Here is a 17,096-nt window from a genome sequence, read left to right on the forward strand (position 1 = left end):
AGGGAACCCTTTTCCCTTTGCAGCCTTGCCCCTTCCCCCCAGCCCCCACAGCCAGCCTTTCCAGGAAGCTCCCCTGCTGCCCTCAGCAACTCAGCACCAAGCTGAGGTGAGACGTACCCTTCGCACTCCGCTGTGCCTTCACTCTGGGGAGCTGTGCCACAGGGGGACCCTTTCCCTCTCGTTTCTTTTGTCTGATGCCCTGTTCACCCCCATGGCGCCTGGAACCGAACGTTTAACATCTTAGGAATCCACCAAAGTGAGCCAGCCGATTTTAGTAATTTTAGAAAGTAATTTCAAACAAAGACATCTGATGGTGAAGATGACCCCCTACTGGACGTCTGCTGGGGCCCCGAGTGGGCGCCGGACGGGGCACCAGTGAGCGGCACCTTGGTCCTCCTGAAAGCCATAAGGAGAAAGATGGGGTCCCGCTGGAGCGGCGAGGTTCCTCCCAGGCAGGAGTCTGCGCGGAGCCCAGGCTGCGCCCCGTCACTGAGCCAAACTCGGGTCTGCTTGCCACCCGAGTGCGCAGTGAAGCCAGCCTGCTGGTGCGGGGCTGTGAGGAAGGAGAGTGCAGCGTCCATCGCAGGCTCCAGACGAGGAGTCCAGGGCAGCCTGTCCAGACTCCATGAGGGGTTTCAGCAAAGCATCTTTAAAGGCCACACGAGGGAGGGGAGACCAGGGCTTGTGGCCCCTCGTGCGCTGTTCTCTGACTGGCTGATGTGAGCTAACAGGGCGGTGTCGCAGGTCAACAGTGTCCAGCCCAGGCTTCCTGGGTCTGGGGACTATGTGCTCATGGTCATCAAGGAATTTACTTCTTCCACTTGGTGGGCTTTCAGCATCAGACCCTGTTACCTGGTGCTTCAGAGGGGAGGGAAAGCAGGGGGTCTGTCAGGTAAGGCCCCTCGGGTCCTGCTGACACACCAGTGGTCTGCTCTGGTCTTGTCTCCTCCACCCTCTGCTCCAGCTCCCAGCTCCATGCCCCCAGCTCCACGGCCCCAGCTCCATGCCTTGGGCTCCAGTCCCAGCTCCACGCCCTCAGCTCCACGTCCCCAGCTCCATGCCCCCAGCTCCAGTCCCAGCTCTGTTTCCTGGAGGCCCTTGCCCGGCTGCCCCTTCCCTTTCTGTGGGCTTGGCCAGCGGGAGGATCCACGCAGATGGGGCAGCCTCACTCTGCCCTTGTTGCCAGCTCTTTCTGTTAAATAACAAATACAGTAAAAAACACGCAGCGAAAATGGGAAGTGGCTGATCATGTGCCAAGCTGGGCTGAACCTGACCACGTGAGGATGGAGCTGAACTTAGTGTTCTGCCCTTCGGCAGCTTTCTGCCACTTCTGGTTCTGCTCCAGGTCCCTGGTTTCCAGAGCTGACTGTCACCCTCTCCGAGTGGGCTGAGGTGGGTCACTGCCTCCCAATCCAGCCAGCTTGTTCAGGAGGACACTGCGCTCAGGCTGGCGGGCCGAGCCTCGTGATCAGCCCGGGTGTGGAGGCAGGGGCCTCGAGGGCACGAGAGGCGAGGGCCGGGTTGTCTCAGGCCCCCCGCACTTTCGGCGCTGGTGGAGAACACAGGCCTCCCACCACCCCGGCCCTGCTCCCCAAACCACTGCGGCTCCGCAGAGTTGGGGTCCCCTGTCCTGCAAGACCTGCGCTTACCCAGAAGACTGGGCCTCACTGAGGCCAGTGGCCTCTGAGGGCAGGTGTGTCCAGAGCCTAGGGCAGGAGCCCTGCTCTCACTGGACGCAGGACCCTTGGTTTCCGTTGGCAGTGTGGCTGTGAGTCTGTGTGGGTGGCAGCCTGCTTTCTGGAAAGAGGCTTCCATGCAGCAGGTGCTGGAGTGGCTGTTCCCCTCCAGGCTGGCGGGCCTGGGCTGCGGTTTGCAGAATTCTTCCACCCAAACTGCCCTGTGCTCTGGCCCTCCTCGGGCCCGACTGACCCCCCTTCCTTGTGCCCAGGGAACTGCTGGAGACCACGTGCCGCCTGGCCAACACACTCAAGAGGCATGGAGTCTGCCGAGGGGACCGCGTGGCCATCTACATGCCTGCCTCCCCGCTGAGCGTGGCTGCGATGCTGGCCTGCGCTCGGATCGGAGCCGTCCACAGCGTGGTCTTTGCTGGCTTCAGTGCAGTGTCTCTGACGGGCAGGATCAATGACGGTGAGCAGCAGGCTTTGGGATTGCGGGGGAAACCTGGGCCCCCCGGCCTTGAGGGGCTTCGAGTGGCACAGACTCTACTCACAGTCACATGTACACACGACAGACACCGCCGGGGATAGACTGGCTGAGTGAGCCTGTGCCATGTGAGCTTCCATCTGAGTGGGTGGGACTTGGCTAGGTGAAGAAGGCTGGAAGGCCCCAGGTGGAGGGGAGGGAGTAGGTTCCGGAGGGGCGGGGGGAGCACAGATGTGCGGGGGCCTGGAGGGGGCTGTGTGCTGCGGGGCAGGGGGCGCCGAGGCTGGGCAGGTGCAGGGAGGCCCCCCAGGTCACCCGCAGGAAGGCTTCTGTGCTGAGGAGTGAGGGGCGGACCACCTCCGGGACAGGTGTGCAGACCCGTGCTGGCTCCTCCTGGTGTCGGAGTGCTGAGTGCTGAGCGGTGGCTTCAGATCTTGCAGCCTGACCCCTGCTCCTTGAGATTCTAGAGAGTTCTCTGAGCTGGCTCCCCACGGAGGGGGCCGAGTTCTGGGGGCTTTGGGGAGTTCTTCGTGTTTCACAGGAGACCTGCCTTCGGGCGACCGCCCGAGCTCAGGGCAGAGTTCTCAGCCCCCAGCCGAGCACCCTCTTCAGAGCAGACTGGGGCTTTCTGCTCCCTGTCAGCGTCTCCCCTCTTCTCCAGGGGGTGCTGCCACTCCCTTCCCTCTCACTCCCTCTCCCTCTGTAGCGCCCACCACGTGCTAGGCGTCATTCTAAGCAATGTGCAGGGGCCATTCCTTTAATTTTAACTTAGTCCCTCTGGGGCCTGAGAGAGCCCTGCTCCCCCGCACCCCCGAGCCCTGGGCGTGTTGGGCCCCAGGTTCCCGCCCGAGGGGCACACTTGGGCAGGGAGGCCGCAGACAGGTGGGCACCGGGTGAGGCCTGTGCCTCGGAGGCTGGAGCTCCAGCCCCAGGATGGGCAGGGCCGCTGCTTCTCCAGGGTGTCCTGAGCCTTGTCTCTCATCCCCTGGAGAGGGGTCCCTTTCTATCTGCTGGGCCGTCCCCTTCCTCCCGGACAAGGCGTTTCCCTGGACAGTCGCAGCTCCGGGATGTAGGCCTGGAGAGTTGTGGGCAGGCTCTGTCCACCTGACCTGGTTTCCCCAGGGTGACCGACGGCCAAGGTCTGAGGAGCACGGAGCGTGTGCAGCCGGGGCCTGGCTCGCGGGGCTGAGGACACTGCCCTTGGCGGCCGGGTGGTTGGAGTAGCTCTTCCACCCAGGCGAAGGCCTGTGCTGGCGGGTTCTCAGGCAGCCCGCAGGGCTGTGCGCCCACAGGGCCCTGGGCGGGAAGAGGCTGTGAGTAGTGTCTCCAGAAAGCACGTGTCAGACGGGAAGCTGGGGGAGAGGGTGGCTCAGGTGGGGTCTCCTCTGGCAGCGGCCCCGAGGCGAGAGTTCAGGTGCAGGCGGTCCCCATGGGAGGGGGTCCTGCGGAGGCTGTGGGCTGTGGGGAGTGAGGCCGGGCGGGGAATCAGCCAGGCCAGCGTCTGCAGCGGGTGCCCAGGGCTCGGACCTGCGGGGAAGCTCTGGGAGGAGATGGGGCCCCTGCGTGAGGATGACCCGGAGGGGTGGGAGTCCGGTGAGGGCTGCTGGGGCAGGTGGTTCCCCAGCTTGCCCGCCCGGGGCTCCGAATCAGCCCTCGGTGCAGAGCTTGGTGCAGGTCCTGAGGGCTGCTGTGGGCGGCAGCACGGCAGCCGGACAAGTGTTCCAGGCTCTTCCTTAGGGGCCAGTTGTCCAGCTGCCCATCTCAGCCCTGAGCCCTCCCGGTGGTCCCTGGTTGGGGCGTGCTGGACGGTGGTCTGGCTGGCCCCTCACCTGGGAGGGCCTGGGGCAGGCTGGAGGGAGTGGAATTCTGGAAGCCTTGCACTTCCAGTGGCTTCTCTCCAGTTGCACCTCCCAGAGCTGGGAAAAGGCTGGCAGCTGTGCACCGGGCATGAAGGTTGCGGGGCAGGCAGAACCCTCACTTGTTCCTGTTGCCTCTTTTGCTGGAGGTGGACTTTCTCCATCCACCCTTGGGCCTGGAGTGTGTGGCTGTCGGCTGGGGCCTGAGAGTCAGTTGGGGAGGAAGCTGCCAGCCACACCCGCGTTTGTTGACAGCCAAGTGCAAGGTGGTCATCACAGTCAACCAGGCACTGCGGGGCGGGCGCGTGCTGGAGCTGAAGAGGATCGTGGATGAGGCCGTGAAGCACTGCCCGAGCGTCCAGCACGTGATGGTGGCCCACAGGACGGACCGCAAGGTGTACATGGGGGATCTGGACATACCCCTCGAGCAGGTGGGTTTAGCACACTTGTACAGCGCGAAGGGAGGAGGTGGTTCTTGGGTTCATGGGGTCTGGGTCTTGTCATCGTGGCTCTCGGTCTGGGTCCCGCAGAGGTGCCCAGGGCTCCCCTGTGGTATCTCATGGGCTTCCCTCCATGCTGGGAGCCCACAATCCTAGAGAAACACTTAATGTGACAGAAATGCTCGGCTCAGTCTGATTTGGAATGGAACCTGGGCAGGCTGGAGAAGGTGAAGTCCGCCCCGGGTCTGCTGAGCCCTGCAGCCAGTGGGAAGAGGTGTTCCTGGTGAGGGCGGCGAGGTCACTGCCCTGGACTGGGCCGTCTGTGTCTTCTCCTTGCAGGCAATGGCCAAGGAGGAGCCTGTGTGCGCCCCGGAGAGCATGGGCAGCGAGGACATACTCTTCCTGCTGTACACCTCGGGGAGCACCGGGAAGCCCAAGGGCCTTGTGCACACGCAGGCGGGCTACCTGCTGTACGCCGCCCTGACGCACCGGGTACGGCCGGCGCCCCGTGGGGCTGCGGGCCGAGGGGAGTGGCTGGGGGGCAGTTCCCGCGAGCGGCTGCTCCTTGTGTGGTCACAAGGCGCCGGCGCAGGGGAGGGGTGGGCGCAGGGGTCGGGGAGCGGGGCAGCGCCTCTGTCCTTGCTGTCAGGGCCTGGGCCCCAGCCCTGCGTCTCCTGTGGGGCCTCACGCCTGCTCTGCGGGGCTGGGCCCCTTGCACGCGACAGGTGTGGCGCAGGGACCAGCGCATTCCTGTTCACGTTAAAACGCCGTCTGCCACTTCAGGGCATCTAGGCTCTGCTCACTGGGGCTCCGTTTGGAAAGGAAAACTTAAAAACCGATTTGCTTGTATGAGGAGACAGGCTTAGTGCATGGAGACTGTTACAGGAGGCCACCCTGTCAGAATTACAAAGCAAACGAGCTAGCGTGGTTTCACTCCAGCAAATGCAGTTGAGAATCAGCACTCACTTAAACGCGGGTTGGGGTGGGTATCTCGTTGACTGTGCACCCTTGGTGGCCTTGGGGAGTAGCTGACACTCCCCAGGTGGGAATGGGTCTTAAGACGCTGCTCCTGGACCAGACTTTCTCTGGCAAAAGGCAGAAGTCAGCCCGTGCTGGTGCCAGCGGCCGGGGGAGCGGACTGGACGGGTGACTGGGAAGCGCAGGCCCAGCCAAGCAGGGCTTGGACGTGGAGCATCCATGGTCCCAGCAAAGTCACTGGCCTGGGTCAGCCAGGCTTGGTGTGGATGTGGATGAGGACGTGCCAGGGAGGCAGAGGCGGCCCGCTTGCACACTGGGCGCCCTGCGTCACTGCTGCAGTGCCAGTGCTGTCGTCCCTGGAAGGCGCCTGCTCCCCCTCAGGTCGTGGCTCCACAAGGCCCTGGCCGATTCGAGACACCGTTGTGCTGTGCGGAAATTCTTGGAGAACCTCAGCATTCATCTGTGGCAGCTGGAGACTGGCCACTTACCCAAAGATTGGAAAATGTCTTGCAAAATGGAACACAGACATGGAAAGCCCCCCAATCAAACGTGCGGCTTCGTGAATTATTATTAGTTCCCAGGACCAGGGCTAGGCGATCTCAGCAGACAGCTGGGCTTCGTGCCGGGGCTACCGCAGGGTGCCTGCCGGGCCTGGCTTCCTGGTGCTGGCGTCCGCGAGAGCTGGGCTATGCACCGGGACTCCGTCTTCTCCCTGCTGGGACTGCTGTTCCCCGTCTTGCTCTTGGTGGCTGTGGGAGTGGCTGTGCCCTGGAGCTCCAGAACATTCTGTGACGTGAGGGAAGGGGCTGACAGGCCCCTGACTGCCTCTCCTCCTGTTCCTGCAGCTGGTGTTTGACTACCGGCCAGGCGACATCTTCGGCTGTGTGGCCGACATAGGCTGGATCACAGGACACAGCTATGTGGTGTACGGGCCTCTCTGCAATGGAGCCACCAGCGTCCTTTTTGAGAGCACCCCAGTCTACCCTGACCCCGGTGAGGACGCAAGAGGGAGGAGGGGGGATCACCCCTTTGGCGTGAGTCCCCACTGTGTCCCAAGGGTCAGCACACGGGTCAGCGTGCAGGGCCAGGGTGTGCGGGGAGCAACTGCGCTGCGTGGGGCTCCCGCCCGCCTGTAGTGGGTGTGGAGTCGGTCTTGCGACACGGCGCCCCATCCCCGTGGGCCGGCCCTGGCTGGGAGCTGCGCTGCGGACTCTCAGGCTGACCAGGCACCCCGGCGTCCTCAGGTCGGTACTGGGAGACAGTGCAGAGGCTGAAGATCACTCAGTTCTACGGCGCCCCCACGGCCGTCCGGCTGCTGCTCAAGTACGGGGACTCCTGGGTGAAGCAGCACGACCGCTCGTCCCTGCGGACCCTGGGCTCAGGTGAGCGGCCGGCCGGGAGGGCTGTGCGCGCCCTCAGAGCCGGCGGGGGCTTCAGGATGGCCTCGTCACAGAAGGTCGCTGGGCACCGGGCCGCGGCCACGAGGAGGCTGGTGTCCTGCCTGGGGGCTCCTCCCTGGAGCCTGCAGCCTCTAGTGTTGGGCTTAGCACTGGGACGTGTTTGTGCTCCATCTTTCTTAGGAAATCTCACCAGCGCGGGGAGGTCAGGCTGAGCCCGTTCCCCGGGGCTGCTGGGGCCTTCACCGGCCAGGCCGCCCCTGCTGTTCCCCGCACTGTGTCTTAGCGTCATCCTGCCCTCAGTGCTGCTTGCGCTGTAGGGGTTTCCAGGGAGGGAGGGAGTTGTGAGATGGAAGGTTCTCCCCCCTGCAATCCTGATGGGTGCCGCCAAGTCACATGGAAGCAGACAGGAAAGGTGAGAAGGGCCACCTTGAGTTGAGCTGGTCCCAGAAGGTGGAAGGCGCCAGGCCTGGGCTCCCCCAGGGGCTTTGTTGCCAAAGAACCAGGACTGAGATGACAAGGGGGAATCTCTGAGACCCGTGGGAGAAGGTGGAGGGGGAGCGCCTCTCCCTCACTAGGGGTGGGGCCTGTGGTCCTCACCCTGTGAGGGCCATGACCGCCAGAGCCACTTTCTTGGACCAGGCAGCACTCAGTGTGCACCAGGGACCCCCCTCACCAGGGACCCCCCTCACCAGGGACACCCATCACCAGGGACCCCCCTCACCAGGGACCCCCATCACCAGGGACCCCCCTCACCAGGGACTCCCCTCACCAGGGACACTCCTTCACCAGGGACCCCCTCTCACCAGGGACCCCCTCTCACCAGGGACCCCCCTCACCAGGGACGCTCCTTCACCAGGGACACCCGTCACCAGGGACCCCCGTCACCAGGGACTCCCCTCACCAGGGACACCCCACTCACCAGGGACCCCCCTCACCAGGGACCCCCGTCACCAGGGACTCCCCTCACCAGGGACCCCCCTCACCAGGGACACCCCCTCACCAGGGACACTCCTTCACCAGGGACCCCCCTCACCAGGGACCCCCGTCACCAGGGACTCCCCTCACCAGGGACACCCCCTCACCAGGGACCCCCCTCACCAGGGACACTCCTTCACCAGGGACCCCCCTCACCAGGGACACTCCTTCACCAGGGACACCCATCACCAGGGACCCCCCTCACCAGGGACCCCCCTCACCAGGGACACCCTCTCACCAGGGACCTCCTTCACCAGGGTCACCCCCTCACCAGGGACCCCCCTCACCAGGGACACCCCCTCACCAGGGACCACCCTCACCAGGGACACTCCTTCACCAGGGACACCCATCACCAGGGACCCCCCTCACCAGGGACCCCCCTCACCAGGGACACTCCTTCACCAGGGACCCCCTCTCACCAGGGACACCCTCTCACCAGGGACCTCCTTCACCAGGGTCACCCCCTCACCAGGGACCCCCCTCACCAGGGACACCCCCTCACCAGGGACCACCCTCACCAGGGACACCCTCTCACCAGGGACCCCCTCTCACCAGGGACACCCCCTCACCAGGGACACTCCTTCACCAGGGACACCCATCACCAGGGACCCCCTTCACCAGGGACACCCCCTCACCAGGGACCACCCTCACCAGGGACACCCTCTCACCAGGACCTCCTTCACCAGGGTCACCCCCTCACCAGGGACCCCCCTCACCAGGGACACCCCCTCACCAGGGACCCCCCTCACCAGGGACACCCCCTCACCAGGGACCCCCCTCACCAGGGACACCCCCTCACCAGGGACCCCCTCTCACCAGGGACCACCCATCACCAGGACCCCCCTTCACCAGGGACACCCCTCACCAGGGACCCACCCTCACCAGGGACACCCTCTCACCAGGGACCCCCTCTCCACCAGGGACACCCCCTCACCAGGGACACTCCTTCACCAGGGACACCCTCTCACCAGGGACCTCCTTCACCAGGGTCACCCCCTCACCAGGGACCCCCCCTCACCAGGGACCCCCGTCACCAGGGACTCCCTCACCAGGGACCACCCTCCACCAGGGACCCCCCTCACCAGGGACACTCCTTCACCAGGGACCCCCCTCACCAGGGACACTCCTTCACCAGGGACACCCATCACCAGGGACCCCCCTCACCAGGGACCCCCCTCACCAGGGACACCCTCTCACCAGGGACCTCCTTCACCAGGGTCACCCCCTCACCAGGGACCCCCCTCACCAGGGACACCCCCTCACCAGGGACACCCTCACCAGGGACACTCCTTCACCAGGGACACCCATCACCAGGGACCCCCTCACCAGGGACCCCCTCACCAGGGACACTCCTTCACCAGGGACCCCCTCTCACCAGGGACACCCTTCACCAGGGACCTCCTTCACCAGGGTCACCCCTCACCAGGGACCCCCCTCACCAGGGACCCCTCACCAGGGACCACCCTCACCAGGGACACCCTCTATCAGGGACCCCCTCTCACCAGGGACCCCCTCACCAGGGACACTCCTTCACCAGGGACACCCATCACCAGGGACCCCCTTCACCAGGGACACCCCCTCACCAGGGACCACCCTCACCAGGGACACCCTCTCACCAGGGACCTCCTTCACCAGGGTCACCCCCTCACCAGGGACCCCCCTCACCAGGGACACCCCCTCACCAGGGACCCCCCTCACCAGGGACACCCCCTCACCAGGGACCCCCTCTCACCAGGGACACCCATCACCAGGGACCCCCTTCACCAGGGACACCCCCTCACCAGGGACCACCCTCACCAGGGACACCCTCTCACCAGGGACCCCCTCTCACCAGGGACACCCCCTCACCAGGGACACTCCTTCACCAGGGACACCCTCTCACCAGGGACCTCCTTCACCAGGGTCACCCCCTCACCAGGGACCCCCCTCACCAGGGACACCCCCTCACCAGGGACCCCCCTCACCAGGGACACCCCCTCACCAGGGACCACCCTCACCAGGGACACCCTCTCACCAGGGACCTCCTTCACCAGGGTCACCCCCTCACCAGGGACCACCCTCACCAGGGACACCCTCTCACCAGGGACCCCCTTCACCAGGGACACCCCCACACCAGGGAGCCCTCACAGGCTCACTGGGCTCAGTGTATTTTGCTGGTCTGGGAGGCATTCCTGCTGTATAACTAACGCCACCAGCAGAGCCCTGGGGGGGTGTTTCCTGAGACCAGGGTATTGTCAACAAAAACAGTCAGTAACCAGCCTGTAATCAGAACAGAAGAGAGTTTTATTCGAGCCGAACTGAGCACTGTAGCTCCGAGGAGCTGCTCTGGAGAAGCCTGGTTTTCAGCAGTTTCACGCCGTATCAGAACACAGAACATCAAACAAGTCAGGGCGACCTCCTTCAAGGTTTCCAAAATGACGAGCCTGCACACGGCACGTCCGCGTGGCCAGGTGCTGGGGAAGGGAGTCTGCTCACGGCGGAGGCCAGCTCTGGGTCCAGGGAGGGCGGCGGTCACCTGTATCTTCAAACAGACGTTCTTTACTTCTGGCTGCTGCAGTCCTCTCTTTAGCGATGAAAGCAGACGTGGGACGAGGGTTTGACGGGCCACAAACAGGCTGTTGCCGTCAGTGTGAGTCTCTGGTAAACGGTGTGTGAGCCAGAGTGACTTCCAGTGCCTGGACGTGAGGCCCAGTGAGCCTGGTGGGCCCCGGCCGACCCCAGTGCTGCACAGCCCACACAGCTCAGCGGGCTCTGGGCGGCCCCTTTGCGCAGCCTCTCTCGTCAGCAGAATCCAGCTCTCTCAAGACTCTTACCCAAGGTTTTGTTTCTTGAAAAAATTTTAAACTTCAGTTTCACAAATGCACAGATACCTTCTTGTTGGGAAAAGACACAGAATCAGAAGCTGGCCGGGAAGGCTGACCTCTACCGTAGGGGCAGACACAGCTCCGCCTGTGGTCACACTGTGCTGCCCCTCTGTGACGCTGACCTAACAGACGACGTGCAGTTTCCCGCCGGCTCTGACTGCATCCTGAAGGGGTGCTAGGGAGTGTGTGGCCCACGTGGCCACAGTCCCTGGGCCTGGGTGTTCGGGCCCTTGTCCGTTTCCCAGCTCGTCAGCTGGTGCTGCATGTGTGTGTGTGTGTGAGTGCAGGACGACCACGACCCCGGATGCAGCCGTGGACCTTCTTGGTCCAGGCTCCCTGTGCCCCAGCCGTGCCCCTCTGCGGCCCCTGTGACCTGCTCAGCTCGGACTGAGTTCCTGGTTCTTGAACTTCGTGGACTGAGGCTCGTGTGCTGCCTTCGCTTGGGCGGTGGCCCTGCCACACAGCGTGGCTGCCCTCTTCCCTGGTGTGGGCTTCCACTGCACAAATGTGCCCTGATTCACTTCGCATCTGCTCTCCACTGACGGTTGTTAGCTTTTGCCCACGGGGACATCTTCGTCCGTGTCTGCCTGTGGTGGGTGTGTGCCGTTTCCAGTAACAGACAAACGTGCTTAGTGCTCGTGGACTCTGCCACCAGCCCTTGTCCAGAGCCCTTGTATCAGCTGGAGAGAAACAGCACTGCCCCCCGAATCGGCCCCGACAGCGACTGCGCTGGTGTCTGCTCCATGTTCTTGATTTCGCCCCTCTGTTGGGGAAAGTATCTCGTTGTAATTCGTGTTCTTTGATGGCTGTAAATGTGATAATCTTACTGCCCTTTCAAGTCTCCTTTTGTGTGTTTTAGGGTAATTACAGAGCTGTCTTCCTTGTAAAATCTGCCCATTTTGGTTTCAGCTTTGTTGAGATCTCTGAATGTCTTCTCTCTCGTATGTGGTTTCAGTGGGAGAGCCAATCAACCAGGAGGCCTGGGAGTGGCTGTACGACGTGGTGGGGGACAGACGGTGCACGGTGGTGGACACCTGGTGGCAGACAGGTGAGCACATCCCCGGGGAGGAGGGGCGGGACGGGGGAGGCGGCGTGGGCACCAAGGCTCCTGGGACGGAAGGCTTTTCCTGGGCAGACGGGCCAGTGCCGGGGCTGGGTTTCTCCTCAGACAAAGGTCCTTTTGTCCCTGGGGGCTGTTTCCTTGCCCCACACGGGCAGTCGCCCCTCCTCCAGAGGGCCAGGTTGGTGTAAACGTGTCACTGGCCCCCGGCCTAGCGGCCTTTCCCGCGTCCTCCCCACAGAGACGGGTGGCATCTGCATCTCCCCACGGCCCTCGGAGGAGGGGGCAGAGATCATACCCGCCATGGCCATGAGGCCTTTCTTTGGCATCGTCCCCGTCCTCATGGATGAGCAGGTGAGTCCCCTCCTCGTGCCCTGCCCAGCCCACTGCACCTTCCCAGCCTCCGCTGCCCCTTCTCTGGTTGGAGGAGAAGGCCCCGGGCAGCTCCTTCCTGGGCCCTTGTCCTTTGCCTGCGTCAAGCTGGCAGTTAGGAGATGACGACAGGGTCGCTTCTTCCTGTGTCTCCCGGGTCTGTAGGGAAATGTCGTGGAGGGCGGGGACGTCTCTGGGGCTCTGTGCCTCTCCCAGGCCTGGCCAGGTATGGCCAGGACCATCTTCGGAGACCACCAGAGATTCCTGGACGCCTACTTCAAGGCTTACCCAGGTGAGCCTTTCCCGCCACTGCTGGACTCAGGCTCAGAGGTCCGAGCGCAGTGGGTGAACCCGCCCTACTTCCCTTAGCTCTGAGAGGGCCCTGGGGAGGGGGCAAGCTGTTGGCTCCCAGGAGAGGGGTGGGAGCCACCCTGGGGACAAGCCACGGCTCCAGTCCCTGCCCGCTGCTCATGCGGTCGGGCTGGAGTGCGTGCCCACGTGTCCCTGTGGGAACTGACGATGTTCAGCGCACACTTGTCAGGGAGGCTTGTGCCCCTCGCACCTCCTGCTCCCGCAGCCGGCCGCCTCCGGCTGTTGGGCCCCTCTGCCCTTTATCGGCACCAGCTCTGTGGCATCTGAGAAGGGTCTCTGTGGGGTCGCGAGGAGGCCAGCGGGGCAGGAGCGCGTCCTTCCGTGGGGTGCTGGGAGCCCCGCGGGCCTGGGTCGGAGCTGGTGCTGAGACCCCCGCTGTGCTGCAGGCTACTACTTCACCGGGGACGGCGCCTACCGGACCCCGGAAGGCTACTACCAGATCACAGGGCGGATGGACGACGTGATCAATATCAGTGGCCACCGGGTGGGGACGGCCGAGATCGAGGACGCTCTGGTGAGTGTGGCTCCCCAGCCTGGCAGCTGGGCGCTGAGGTGTGGGGTGGTCATCGAGCGCCCAGCCGGGGTTTCATCTCTGTTGTCTCGTCCTCCCGTGCACAGGCTGACCACCCTGAGGTGCCGGAGACGGCCGTCATCGGCTACCCCCACGACATCAAGGGAGAAGGTGGGTGTCCCCCACGAGAGGACCCCCTAGTCCTGGGCTCACGCCCACCAGGGCTCCTCCGCGAGGCACAGACTTGTATGTCTGGCTGCTGGTTCCCGTCTGTCTGAGTGGAGAATTCGGGTGGGTGGCTGAAAAGCAGGCGTGGCAAGTCAGAAGGAAGTCAGGGCTCTGAGAGGCCCCAGCTCCACTGTCCTTTAAGGATGCTCATCCACACACAGCTGTCACCAGTCGGCCCAGCTGAGCTCGGGGAGCCTCCTCCCTGTCCATGGGCTGTGGCGGCCCTATCAGGGATGGTCTGTATGAGGTGCCCTGCTCTGTCACGCGTCCCCTCGCCCGCGCTCCGTCACAGCGCCTGGGCCAGCTCTGCAGCCGCCGCGTTGGCAGAGGGCGTGTGTCTTGGAGCGGCTCTGTGGCTGCCCCGTGGTTCCCACTGCAGTGATGGGCAGGGGGCCCAGAGTAAGGGGTCCTCACTGGGGACACGCTTTGGGTTTATTCATGGTCTAGCGCATCCCACACCTTTGCTCTCCTTCCAGCCGCGTTTGCCTTCATCGTGCTGAAAGAGGACGCGGGTGACGCAGATGCAGTGATGAACGAGCTCCGGTCTGCAGTGGCCACCAAGATTGCCAAGTACGCGGTGCCCGATCATATTCTGGTGAGTGGACTTGCCTCGGGGCCATAGCACTGCTGCTTTTAAGCCTCCCCCTGGCTTCCCAGAGTCGATGGCTCCTCCCGTCCGCCCCAGAACTGGCAGGAGCTGCCTCCTCTCCCAGGAGGTGGGTGAGAATGGTGGGCCCTGCATCCTTGGGGGATGGAGACATGGCCACCTGTGTGGGGAGAGCTGAGCATATGAGGCTGGTTTCGGGAGCAGGCTGGTCACTGCAGAGAACTGGACATCACGAACAAGCCTGGGACAGGGATGGAGTTGCTCAGCGCCCACCGCTTTCTGAGCAGGATCTGGTTCCTGTGGGAGAGACACCACCAGCCCTGACTGGGTGCCTGTGTTGGGGCTGGTTCTGGGGAGGAGCTGGGCCACGCTTTCAGTCCCATTGGCTTTTCACTCCTTCCTTTAACACTGACCCACTACCTTCCTCAGCTAGGAGCCTGGCCTGAGGCAGGAGGGCCCAGCCTCACTTGGTGCCACATGAGGTCAAACTGTCGGTCTGGTGACCAGTTTCCCCTGAACCCCCTAGAGGTGAAATGGACTCATTCACAGTTAGGGGCCCAAACTCGGTTTTTAATGTATTGCCTTGATGTTGGGTGGCTGTGGTTGTTAGAAAATGTTAAATGCTAAATTTCAAACATGAAGCAGGACAACATTCTCCTCTCAAGCAGCTCTTGCTTCTCATTAGAAAAAAGCCACTTTGGCCTCAGCTGGGGGAGGAGACAAGGGGCCACAGTGTGGCCTGGCTTTGCTGCCACCTGCGAGCCCTCCCTCGTGAGGGGGGCAGAGAAGCAGGTGTCAGCGGTGAGGTCAGCTCCGGTCCGGAGGGGGGCCTCCCGGGTGGAGGGTGTCAGTGAAACCCCTGACCCGTGCCTGGTCCTGCCCTTTGGGTTGATGTCAGCTTTAGGTCCAGGTGGAGGGGGACAGAAGCAGAGGCCTCGGCCCCGCTGTTCTCCGGGGTGGGCTGCACACCAGCTGTTCACCACTGGGTCCCAGGGCTGGGTGTACTCCCAGCAGAGGCCCCCTCAGCTCTAGGCGCAGGGACGCCGGGGGGGGGGGGGGAGTCCGGGTGCCGCCTGGCACTCACGCTGCACCTTCCCTGCCAGGTAGTGAAACGTCTTCCAAAGACGCGGTCTGGGAAAGTCATGCGGAGGCTCCTGAGGAAGATCATCACGGACAAGGCCCAGGACCTGGGGGACACCACCACGCTGGAGGACCCCAGCGTCGTCACAGAGATCCTGAGTGCCTACCACAAGTACAAAGACAAGCAGGCGGCTGGCCCATGATGGGCTTTGCCGAGACCCGGCGCCAACCTGTGCTCCAGACACAGCTCCAAGCTGGGAGATTCCTGGCCATCCCCGTGTGTGTCCCCCCAGCACAGAGCCCACACCGCCCTTAATGTGAAGTCCCAACGTCCCCGCCTTCCCTCCCCTGGAGAGTCCTTGGCGAGGTCCCCTCAGCAGTGGGGAGCTTCTTTCCACTTGCCCTGACCTGGGTTTCCTGGGGGGAAGCCGCTATCACCTCGTCCCCATGTCCTCTCCAGACAGCGTGGGAAGGCGGGGCACCTGGTGCAAGTGCCTGCTCAGATGACTGGGAACGAGAAGCAGTCATTTTCCCCCAGGTGTTTCTAGGAACGAAAGGGAGAAATCTTATTCTTTTACATTTTAGAAGAATGGTGCAGACACACGTGCAGCGTGTGGTTCACTTGTACACTCTAACAGTTACGAAAAGCTACTTTTTCGCCTCTGCTCGTGCGGAAATGTGCACTTTTAGGTACTGTTTGGCATATTTGAAATATGAATTGTAAATGTTTGTACCTCTGAACACAGCTGTCTTGAGACCTTTCAAGCCTACAGCGTCCATTTCTGGTGTGTTTCTACTTTCTGGGTTTAAGTGCAATGACACCTAACTCCTGAGCAGCTGTGGGGAAGGGCGCACTGTTCAGGTCGGAAGCGGGTCCGGTCACGTGTGGTTTCTGGGAGCTGTGGTCTGGATGGCCTCCTCACCCCCAACCTTGCCCACTCTTCATAGGCTGCTGGCGGGCTCCACCCGCAGGGCTGTTCAGGGAAGCCGAGACTCACTGGTCAGGCCGGAACTGGGTCCCCACAAACCGCCCTTCCTTCCTGCTCTGAGTCAGGTCTCTCCCTGTCAAAGGTGCCTTAGGTCCCTGGAACTCAGCAGGTCGATGTTGACCGTTAGGTTGCAAAATGCCTGATTAGCCAGGCACAGGTGGGCTGATGCTTGGAGTGCGGGGCAGGTGGCCTGCGGAGCTGGGTCCTGCAGGACGGGGAGGGCTGCCCGAATCTGCACCCACAGCGGGCGAGGCCCTGTGCTGAGCCCCTGCCATACGTAGCTGTGCTGGCTTCTCAGGTGACCAGACCAGGCCAGGCGGCCTTGGCTGTGGTGCACAGATTGGCAGTGCTGACAACACAGAACCACGCACCTGTACCTGCCGAGTTTTGCTGGACTTGGCAGATTGCGGTTAGAAGTGACTTAGCCCTAACCTGGGATAGTGGCCAGGGCCTCAAAATGACCTGCAAGGCAGTTCAAATAAAGCTTTATTTTGTTTATTGTTTTCTTTTGGGGGTTTAAAAAAAATCAAATAATGCTATTCTTTGCTGTTGAATATAATTCTTAAGATTCTCAAAAGAGAACACGTAAAAACACTCACCTCACGGGGGAAACACACAGCAAGCAGCCATTATGTGGTGGACCTCACTGTCTCTAGGTCCCTGTGCTGGCCAACCACTAGTCACACATGGCTCGTTACATGTCACTAAAAAGCCAGATCAAGTAAACAAAATGTTAGTTCCTTGGTGGCTGCAGCCACAGTGGAGTGCTCAGGTGCCACGTGGCCAGAGCTCCCCGGAGATCCCGTGTGATGGGGGCCCTGGTGGTAGGTGCTGGGCTAGAACTCAGAGGACCAGGAAGCAAAACCACATGCGGCCGCCCAGTCCACGCCACAGGGAGCAGCTCAGCCTCCTGTGACCCGCCCCTGCCAGGCCATCCTTACTCCAGATGGGGTGGACAGGGTGTCTGTATCCTTCCCTGGATGAGATGCAGGCTTCAGAGCAGAACACACCGAGTTGGTGCCCTGAGAGGTGTCCAGAGAAGGAGCCTGGGTCTGTCCTGAGTCCCCTGGGGAGCGGGGAGGGAGGCTGGGGGAGGACTCTGCATGTAGGGAAAGGGGGCTCACTGCGGAAAGAACTGGTCTTCCCCCTCTGCACGCCCTGGCAAGTCCGGGCCCAACAGCCCTCTTCCGAACAATCTGGT

The 17,096-nt window shown here is 62.8% G+C and overlaps 1 protein-coding gene across 3 annotated transcripts in view; it reads left to right on the forward strand.

Annotated features, from left to right (window-relative positions):
* The window catches only part of ACSS1 (acyl-CoA synthetase short chain family member 1), a 33,382-nt gene extending 17,706 nt beyond the window's left edge, over positions 1-15,676 (forward strand). For 2 of the 3 annotated variants that reach the window (XM_032461698.1, XM_032461700.1), the window contains 12 exons: positions 1,949-2,148; positions 4,275-4,450; positions 4,799-4,951; positions 6,283-6,430; positions 6,682-6,819; positions 11,632-11,724; positions 11,978-12,090; positions 12,274-12,400; positions 12,867-12,994; positions 13,099-13,162; positions 13,696-13,814; positions 14,930-15,676. In XM_032461698.1, the coding sequence (XP_032317589.1) occupies positions 1,949-2,148; positions 4,275-4,450; positions 4,799-4,951; positions 6,283-6,430; positions 6,682-6,819; positions 11,632-11,724; positions 11,978-12,090; positions 12,274-12,400; positions 12,867-12,994; positions 13,099-13,162; positions 13,696-13,814; positions 14,930-15,109 (1,639 nt within the window). In that variant the 3' untranslated portion in view covers positions 15,110-15,676. The remainder of the gene's footprint in view (positions 1-1,948; positions 2,149-4,274; positions 4,451-4,798; positions 4,952-6,282; positions 6,431-6,681; positions 6,820-11,631; positions 11,725-11,977; positions 12,091-12,273; positions 12,401-12,866; positions 12,995-13,098; positions 13,163-13,695; positions 13,815-14,929) is intronic. The other variant, XM_032461699.1, reaches the window with a different exon arrangement.
* The last annotated feature ends 1,420 nt before the right edge of the window (positions 15,677-17,096 follow it).

Source organism: Camelus ferus, chromosome 19, assembly GCF_009834535.1.
Source record: "Camelus ferus isolate YT-003-E chromosome 19, BCGSAC_Cfer_1.0, whole genome shotgun sequence".
In the NCBI taxonomy this organism is placed as follows: domain Eukaryota; kingdom Metazoa; phylum Chordata; class Mammalia; order Artiodactyla; family Camelidae; genus Camelus; species Camelus ferus.